This window comes from Sardina pilchardus, chromosome 22 (genome assembly GCF_963854185.1).
Source record: "Sardina pilchardus chromosome 22, fSarPil1.1, whole genome shotgun sequence".
Lineage (NCBI taxonomy): Eukaryota > Metazoa > Chordata > Actinopteri > Clupeiformes > Clupeidae > Sardina > Sardina pilchardus.
Genome location: NC_085015.1, coordinates 6832207 through 6842206, shown reverse-complemented (window position 1 = coordinate 6842206; position 10000 = coordinate 6832207). Strand labels below are relative to the sequence as shown.

General features: G+C 41.8%; 1 protein-coding gene across 1 annotated transcript in view; it reads right to left on the bottom strand.

The window, feature by feature from the left end:
* LOC134070550 (spidroin-2-like) overlaps positions 1–10000 on the bottom strand; it is a 21613-nt gene that overhangs the window by 5163 nt on the left and 6450 nt on the right. Inside the window, exons 4-19 of the mRNA XM_062526939.1 lie at positions 9359–9415; positions 8716–8775; positions 7954–8007; positions 7750–7794; positions 7366–7404; positions 7214–7270; positions 6885–6917; positions 6685–6750; positions 5452–5505; positions 4772–4843; positions 3737–3802; positions 2426–2491; positions 1804–1860; positions 1599–1667; positions 1101–1172; positions 526–579 (exon numbers count right to left, since the gene is read on the bottom strand). Of these exons, the coding sequence (XP_062382923.1) occupies positions 526–579; positions 1101–1172; positions 1599–1667; positions 1804–1860; positions 2426–2491; positions 3737–3802; positions 4772–4843; positions 5452–5505; positions 6685–6750; positions 6885–6917; positions 7214–7270; positions 7366–7404; positions 7750–7794; positions 7954–8007; positions 8716–8775; positions 9359–9415 (921 nt within the window). The remainder of the gene's footprint in view (positions 1–525; positions 580–1100; positions 1173–1598; positions 1668–1803; positions 1861–2425; positions 2492–3736; positions 3803–4771; positions 4844–5451; positions 5506–6684; positions 6751–6884; positions 6918–7213; positions 7271–7365; positions 7405–7749; positions 7795–7953; positions 8008–8715; positions 8776–9358; positions 9416–10000) is intronic.

Genomic DNA, 10000 nt, shown 5'->3' with positions numbered 1-10000 from the left:
ATCTTTCTCTTTCTCCTCTCCCTCTGTCTCATCTCTCTCTCTCTCTCTACATCTTTTTCTCTCTCCTCTCTCTCTGTCTCATCTCTCTCCCTCTCTCTGCATCTTTTTCTCTCTCCTCTCCCTCTGTCTCATCTCTCTCTCTCTCTTTCCCGCATCTCTCTCTCCATCTGCTTCTTGCTTTGTCCTCTCCTCCTCCATCGCTCCCTGTCCTTCCCACAGGATGTCCTGTGTATAGGCCCTGCTGCAGGCAGGCAGCCAGCTGTTTGTGTTTAGTCTGAGAGGATCTCAGCGCGGTAGTCCCAAGCTCACCGTATCTCCCACCGTAAGGTGTGTGTGTGTGTGTGTGTGTGTGTGTTTGTCTTTCTCCCTGCAGTCGGCTGAGCGCACGTGTTTCCCTACAGATCTGGCATTCAGTAGCTAACCGCCGTAAGGTTTGTTTGTGTGTGTGTCTGTGTGTGTGTGTGAGTGTGCATATGCGGGTGTGTATGTATGTATGTGTGTGTGTCTAAAGTAGGCCGAGCTCACCGTATTTCCCTGCTGATTTAGCGTCCAGTGGCTGACCACCGTATGGTGAACCTCCTGCAGCCGGACAGAGGGAGAGACACAGCATGTTTTCAATCTCCACATTATGTATGTTTGATATGTGCTTTATGTCCATGTTATGTATGTTTGATATATGTGGTTTATTTCCACATTATGTATGTTTGATATATGTGATTTATGTCCACATTATGTTGTATTTATGTTTGACATATGTGGTTTATGTCCACATTATGTTGTATTTATGTTTGATATATGTGGTTTATTTCCACATTATGTTGTATTTATGTTTGATATATGTGGTTTATTTCCACATTATGTTGTATTTATGTTTTATATATGTGGTGTTTTCTTTTTGTGGTCTATTTCCACATGATATAATACATAATTTTCATATATGTGGTTTATTTCGACATAATAGACACTGTAGATGGATGGATGGGTGGACGATATATGGAGAAGGAGGATAAATAGAAAGATGGCATGGACGGATGGATGGATGGATGATAATGGAGAGAAAGAGAGATGTGTGGACGGAGTGATAGATAATCTCTAACTACCGTATGTGGCGCCAGATTTGCCGTTCCCTCCCAGTCCCATGGGTTGGCCTCCGTACGGCAGCCCTCCAAGCCCTGAGGACACACACACACACACACACACACACACACGACACACTCATCACCACACCGCAATCTTGGAGATCAATAAAGTATCTATCTATCTATCTATCTATCTACAACCAGACTCGATGCTCCAAAACGCTATAAATCCATTTTTGAAAACATTAATAAGTCATGTTATTTAATTGTGTGTTTCAGATAATATCAATAAAAATGCTGTCGTGCTGTTTTTATTGAGTAAAGATCAATCAAATGACAACAACCCAATTACAGTTCCACTGAAATTACTTGGAAAACAAAATTAAAATATGCATGCATGTACATCAACATAGATAAATATTGTCAAATATTGTATTATCTATGCGATACAGTAAATATAAGACATTTTCATTAGTGTGAGTATTTTAATAATCTTAATATATTTGCTGTTGAACTCACCATACTTGGGTCCAGATTTGCCGTTGGATCCAAGGGGCTGAGATTCATATGGGAGAGCTTGGCCTCCTCCTGTGGAATTAAGATCACAAAATGAAGAAATGGTCAAACTGATGGAAACTGCATGCAGACGCACACACACACACACACACTATTACATTTGAGCGCAGACGTTCAGTAGAAAACAACTTTTTAGAGCAAGCCTCACCATATTTACCAGCTGATTTAGCATCGTATGGCTGTGCACCATAGGGCATGTTAGCTCCTAAGGGAGAGAGAAACGGAATTAAACACACAATTAAACACACAATTAAACACACACACACACACACACACACACACACACACAAACATGAAATGAAGCAAGCAAGCTTGGCACAACAAATGCATTCAAGGATAATGAGAAGTCAAGTAAACGTCCATGTGAGTTTATGTAATCAAATGTACTTTAATTCTTGACCTACGTATCCTGTACTATATAATAACTAGTACACACACAGACACACACACACACACACACACACACACACACATATCCTGTACTACATGACAACTATTACACACACACACACACACACACACACACACACACACACAAACACACACCCTGTACTATATAACAACTGTTACACACACACACACACACACACACACACACACACACACACATCCTGTACTATAACAACTATTACACACACACGCACACACACACACACACATCCTGTACTACAGTATATAACAACTATTACACACGCACGCGCACACACACACACACACACACACACACACACACACACACACACACACACACACACACACACACATCCTACCATATTTCCCTGAGGGGTCTGGACCCAGTCCCATGGGTGAGCCCCCAAAAGACATGCCCCCAATGCCTGAGAGAGAGTGCATGAGAGCAAGCGATGGAGAGGGAGAGAGAGAGAGAGAGAAGGGGGAGAGAGAGAGTGCATGTGAGCAAGCAATGGAGAAAAGGGGAGAGGGAGAGAGAGAAGGAAAGGTGACAACACACAATGGAGAGAGAGAGGTGGAGAGGTAGAGCGAGCATGTAAGCAAGCACTGGAGATAAAGAGAGTAATGGTGATGTGAGATGGTGATGTGATGATGTGGGATGGTGATGTGAGATGGTGATGTGAGATGTGAGATGTAAGATGGTGATGTAAGATGTGAGTTGGTGATGTGATGATGTGGGATGGTGATGTGAGATGGCGATGTGAGATGTAAGATGGTGATGTAAGATGTGAGTTGGTGATGTGAGATGCGAGATGGTGATGTAAGATGTGAGGTGATGATGTAAGATGTGAAGTAGTGATGAAAGATGTGAGATGGTGATGTAAGGTGTGAGATGGTGATGTAAGATGTGAAAGGTGAGATGGTGACGTGAGATGTATGATGTGAGATGGTGATGTGTGATGTATGATGTGAGATGGTGATGTAAGATGTGAGAGGTGAGATGGTGATGTAAGATGTGAGATGTAAGATGGTGATGTGAGATGTATGATGTGAGATGGTGATGCAAGATTTGAGATATAAGATGTGAGATGTGAGATGGTGACGTGAGATGTATGATGTGAGATGGTGATGTGAGATGTATGATGTGAGATGGTGATGTGAGGTGGTGATGTAAGATGTGAGAGGTGATGGGATCTATGAGTTGCTCAGTGAAGCTGCTGCTGCTGCTGCTGTGGCTGAAGCCGTCTTCTCGTTAGAGCACAAAGCTGTGTGAGCAGCCTCTCTGGCTTCACGTCTTCTCTTCTGCTTCTTCTCTTTTAGACACATACGTACACTCACAGAGAAAAGGAGCCATTTAGGCACAGTGTCAAATCCAGAAGGTATTCATGGATTTCATTTTTTTTTTTTCAGTCAAGAATCTCATTGACATCAGGAGCACCACACCGATGTAAGGATTTCTTCAGGATTAAAATATTCTGTGCCTTTTTTGAGGATCATACAGATTCTGAAACAATGTCTACAGATAACCCTTATATTCAGTAGAACAGGGATCTGAGTAGTACATGTCAGACATCTTCTGTAGGAAAGAGCTAAACGTGCTCCTTTTCTCTGTGAGCGTATGCCCCAAGAGCTAATCTCTTTACCTTCCACGTCAGGTTCGTAAGGCTCACCATACTTCATCTGCGACTTCGCCTCTCCTCCATAGCCCATTGGTTGACCCTCGTACGGAAGTCCACCTATCAGAGAGCAGGAGTCAAGGTCAACTGGGTAAACACAATCTAAAGACTAGTCAGAGTTTTAAATCACAGACTAATCACAGACTACGACTAGACCCTTTTCCAACGACTCGAGATCTTGCAGGGTCACTATTTACAAGACTGCAACTAGATTTCGTTAAGTTATTTCCCATCAGGTACTACAGTAGATATAAGCAGGAACGATAACGATACTCATATCAAACGATAGTTTAACTCATATCAAACGATAGTTTAACTCATATCAAACAATAGTCTAACTCATATCAAACGATAGATTAACTCATATCAAAGTCATATTTCTGTGTTTCTGCAGCATTGTTTCATGTGTCACATCCCTAGGCAATATAGAATTGTTCTGTCAAGTGGAATAGCCGACTAATAATTTATAAGAAACAAAATAACAAATATTGATACAGATTTCGCAGCTACTTTTACCTCTTCCTGCTCGGTGTTCGAGAGAGATCACTATTGGTTTCTATATTGTTCACGTCACTATTTGCATGAGCCATGACTAAAAGACTTGCGATAACATCAAACATGTTTGATATTGTTGTAACGGCGACACTAAGAAGACTGACTCGGACTGATATAAAACCTCTAAGATTGGCACCTACTCTAAACGATCTAGCTGATATAAAACCTCTAAGATTGGCACCTACTCTAAACGATCTAGCTGATAGGAGTGCGCCGCAACTCCAGTAAAACTATGACGATTTCATTCTAAATTTGAACATTTAGTCGCCGAAGAAATTGCTTGAAAATCGCATGGTGTGTAGCCGGCATTAGAAGATGTGTTAACAATTTTTACTTCCAGACGTTTTTTTTCGCAGCCCAGAGATACTACTCAGTGCTTTGTATCTTTATTTGTTTACATTTTCTGTATTGTTGTTGCTATTGTTATTTGTTGTGTTATTATTGCTGTAATTTCTTATGGTGGATGATTTGTACCGTAAACTCCACCAGATTTCCCATCAGGCCCAAGGCCAGCAGTCAGGGGCTCCATGGGGAACTGACCGTTTCCTGTCTCACACACACACACACACACACACACACACACACACACACACACACAAAACATTAGTGCAAACAGCAGCTGTAACATGATTACATCAATAAAATGACATTTCAATGAAAGTAGATCAGCTAATATGATAATGCAAACAAACATTTAAACCTATACACACCACATCCATTAGCGTTACGTTGATTACTATGACAGTATTACAAGAGCATATACTGTAGACTGCACTGTGCTTCCAGAGCTCTCCAGACTGCCACCAATGCTACCGGGTTGGTCTGTTAATGTCATCATGCTGTGTGCTGTTCATGCCAAGAGAGTCATCGTTGCCCATGGATATTTACGTGGATTACATTTAACCACCTGACTAATTTAACCTGATTTTTTTTGTTTTGATTGTTTGATTGTTGTTATGTTTTAATTTCTATATGTAAAGCATTTTCTGTTAGCCTAGAAATCTAGATGCCCCTAGCGGCAGCAAGTCTGGCTCGTCAGGCTAATTTTCTGTTGCACTGAGTGTGTGCATAAAAATAAAGTGCTATCAAACCAGGTACAGTTAACACCACAACACCACTACAATAACTGGACGCTTGATGTACTGTACACACACCATCAAGTCCAGCAGGGACGATTGGCGCTCCGTTGTAGGGGAGTTTTCCTGCGGCTTCAAGCCCAAGCAGATCGGTGAGAGAGGGTAAATAGAGGTTGTAAGTTGTGAGTCCAATTCCTACAGTACATCCTCCACAGGTCATGCAACTCAACCGCTCGGACATGTTTACGCAATAACTCTCAGGCAACTCTACGGCCCTGCAGAGTCTCGGAGAATATTATGTTATCACGCTCCAGTGTGTGAAATCCAACATATACAGTACAGTAGAGTATACAGTAGTATATAATATATAATGATAATGTATAATATGATAAATAATATAATAATAATGAGGTAAACCATAACTGGTAGCTCCAGGTTCTCATTTACAGGAAGACCACAGATGGCCAACACAGAGTCAAGGCTAGTGTGATAGAAACCACAGAATGATACACAAACTATAATTTCTATCAACTATCAACTATCAACTATAGTTGATTTCTATCAACTATCATAACGATTTTTTCACCTCTGAGTAATAGGAAACCGTCATTGACAACTGTCACCAATAAACCAATATATTGATGAGCTGACGTTTTGGTCAGTCAGACCTTCATCAGCGAGAGAGTTCAGTCAGACCCACCATGCTTGTCCTGTACAGGCTGCTCTACAACCACACACACCAAATGTGGTCAGGCGACATAATAGACCTCTGAAGTCTGCCTACATAAAGGACCCAAAGGTGCCATGTTTTGCCCATATTAGGAGATCAGAGTACCATTTTATCGATCTCCACGGCTACGTCTCAAAGCACCTGCTTGCACACTTTGAATACTTTGTTTTAAGTATTTAGTGCAGATATTGGTAACACTTTACATTACGGCTTGCTAATAAGGTGGTAATTGTATGGTAATTTCTATGTAATTTCATGGTAACAATTCAGATATTCATGGGTTTCATCAGGTCCCTTTCCACAGGTGTGTTAATCAAGTACCTTGCAGTCTGCATTCTGCATTCATAATCTATGTGCTTGATTTTCTACACCTGTGGAAAAGGACCCGATGAAACCAATGAATTGGGACAATACTAAAAAGTGGGCATAACGCAGGTAAGTGCTCAGTGCACACTAGCAGTGTACAGGCAGATGTATGTGGTTTGAGACACAGCCATTATGTGGGCAAAGTTGGCAGCTTTTTGTCTGCGGACTTCAGAGGTCTGTTGTCCATGTACTCAGGTGACGGTTGCATGACCCACCATATTTCCCAGCTGCAGGATCCACTGCAGGTCCGGCCTCCGGTCCCGAGATGTCTCCAGCTCCCGCTGAAACGACACGCAGGATTCAACCACTTACAGGCTTACAGGCTGGAGCCGCACACAAGTGCTTTACAAACGTGCTTTAGATAAGTAGATTTGTCCACCGATTCGCAAAGTTGAAATGGACCATTCAAACTCACCTGATTTGCCCTCTCCTCCAAGATAGTCAGCACCTGGTGGCATACAAAATATACATGTTGACTCTGACCTCCAGTACAGCTAAATAACTTCAAATCTGAACATGAGAAATGTATCTATACAAAAATGCTGTGCAGGATAATGTGCACACTAGTGCTCCCTGGTGGTTAGAGCAGGTTAGTGCGGTCTGAACCAACACAAACATTTACTCCATACTGTCAGCTTAATGTTCCTCTTCTATCTTATAAAACTACCCATGACAAACTGAAAACTGGTTTGTATTTGTACGGTTTGTTTTCTATTCTTCAAGGTTAATGTGGTCTGTTCTTACCAGGGCCGTAACCCGGGTATGCTGGGGGTGCATATCCATTTCCATAGCCTGATGGTACTGCACAACAGAGAAAGTGGAGAGAATGAATATGATTGGTTAAAAAACACAAATCTGTTTTATGCTATCGTGTGATTGGCTGAGCCAGCTCTTACTTGGCTTTCCTTTTGTGGCCTCTCCCATCCCAGCTGGAGCTGAAAACAAAACAACAAAAACAACAGCAAAGGGGATGAACAACCGACCAATCACAGACATACTGCGCACAGTTTGTCAACAATAACAACATCCCAGTACACACAGTCAAGTTCAGTTACATGCCGTCATGTTCATGTTTCTTAGAAGACATTTTTTCGCCCAAGCTGTCATAGTTCGCCACACAGATGGAACTTCACAGTTTCAGGTGTTGCGTGGCAACGGCTTACTAGCTGACTTTCACTTTAGATGAAATTCTTCTTGCGGATTGATATGAAAGACTTGAATAAAAAACGTAAAACCCGTTGCCATTGACAGCGGTAATTATGCAGATTTAATAGACCTACAAACGTTGGGACGTCCCATTCGTTTGAATGGAACTTTCTGCAGCACTCTGAAGAGCCGTGTACTAGTAATAGTGGTTAATTATTATACAATTGGACTGCAGGACCCTTTCTAAAAGCTTGATATCAGATACAGATAGATAGAGTATGTGGACTCCTCTAAACCATTACGATAAGCAGCACAAGTGGATAGTTCTGTGAACTCACCCATGCCATTACCATAGCCAGCACCAGGATACAGGCCCTGTCCATTCCCATAACCTACAGAAAACACCACCACACAGAGAATGACTTAAACAAACACACACATGAGCATCCAAAGATGTTTTTGACATTATGTCAAAGTGGTTGCTTAGTCCAATTATATGGTTTTTGAATGTCTTTAAACTGAAAGTCCTGTGAATAATCCCTTTACAAAGAAGAAGGACAAGAGAGATGAGGCAGGAAGCTGGTGGTGAATTATTCTTACCAGCCTCTTTCGGCTTCCCTCCATATCCAGGGGCTGGAAGGCCAAAATATGAGCATCAGATTGGAATGTTACAAGCAATAGGGCTCGGGGACAAGCCTTGCATTCTAGGAATATAGCCACCATATTGGTAGCGCGCTGAACGTAATATCCATTCATTCAGATGCAGAAGACAAGAAGCAGAAATGTAGTATCAGCGATTCTTTTCCTCTTACGATCATGGGTGGCGCTTTTACACCCCACTACACAGCAACATACGACCAAGAAGGCAAAAACTAAGTAACAGGAACACACTAATAGGCGGGAGTAAATCCATAGTAATCCATAGTAAACTAAGGAGTGAAGCTGCCAATATGGCTGTGCCCGCGAAGTTTTCACGTCATGACCTCGAGCCCTATTGTTAAACTGTTGTTTTATAACAAATACTGCCTTATCAAGAGGGCATAAAGGTTCCCCCCCATGTCTTGTCACAGGTGTGCATCTTCCACAGGTGTGTATCTTACCTGGTCCGTAGCCATTGCCCAGTCCAGCTGAAGGGTATCCACCAGCTCCTGCTCCGTAAACTGTGGACAGCAACACACCTTGCCTCAGTGCTCATCAGAGCAGCAACAACAACACAACACAAAACAATGCTCAGCAATGCTGATCAACTGGCTAAGTGGCTATCAGGCCAGTGCATACACCAAGAACCCTCATTTCAGTACTGGCCAACATGCAACAAGGAAAGCAAAGAGCACAAGCGACCTCTAACCCTTTCTTTTGTTAAGTGACCTTGGGTGTCTTGAGAAGTGATATATAAAACATGTTGCTATTAATGATAATAATAAAATGATGATAATATATATTGTTTATCATTACAAGCAACGTATCTAAGTTTAAACATGGATGGGATAACACAATGCTGCCACATGCCAAACGAAAGCTTGTAGTAAGTGTCATGCTGGATTATGGTTATGGTTATGGTATTTAACAGACTCTATTGTCCAAAGCAACATACAAATAATAATATCAATATAATAGTTAAAAAGATTATGCTTGATGCTTGTTGCCAGTGTGAGAGATGTGGGCCCTACAGGGTACCACCCTAAACTAAGTGTCCCCGCATCATCAGCATCAGCAGCAGCAGAATCAGCATCAGGGCTTTACCTGGCTTAGGGGCTTTGGCTCCGCCTCCATTAGGGTATCCTGCTCCTGCTCCATATCCTGGAAACACACACACACACACACATTAACCCTGACATCATCAAAAGACACAGACACACACACACAAACACACACACGCACACCAACACCAACACACACACACACACACACACACACACACACATAGCACTGGACTACACAGTAGTCTTTGTATGTATGCAGCGACTGGTACACGGACAACACTGAAGACTCCAACACTTAAACATAACGGTAGCATCATACATATAACACACACATAAACACTGAAAACACTACAAAAAAAAATAAAAACATTTAAAAATAGACATTTGGACAATACTGAAATACATTTCTACAAAACCAGGGTTCTCCTGGTAGCGATCAATGCACTCCAGAACAGAGCTTGCCCAGATGGTCCTGGCAGCATTGACACGTTCACAAAACACACATGCAATGCAAACACAAACAAACAAACAAACATTAGTGACCCGCATGCAGAACAAAAGAACTCAAAAACAAATACATTTAAAAACACAGAATTAGTATCTTAGACCACATTGGGGCTGCACAATTCATGCATTTTTAATTGAAATATAAATTTCAAACAAATGCAATTACCTAATCGCC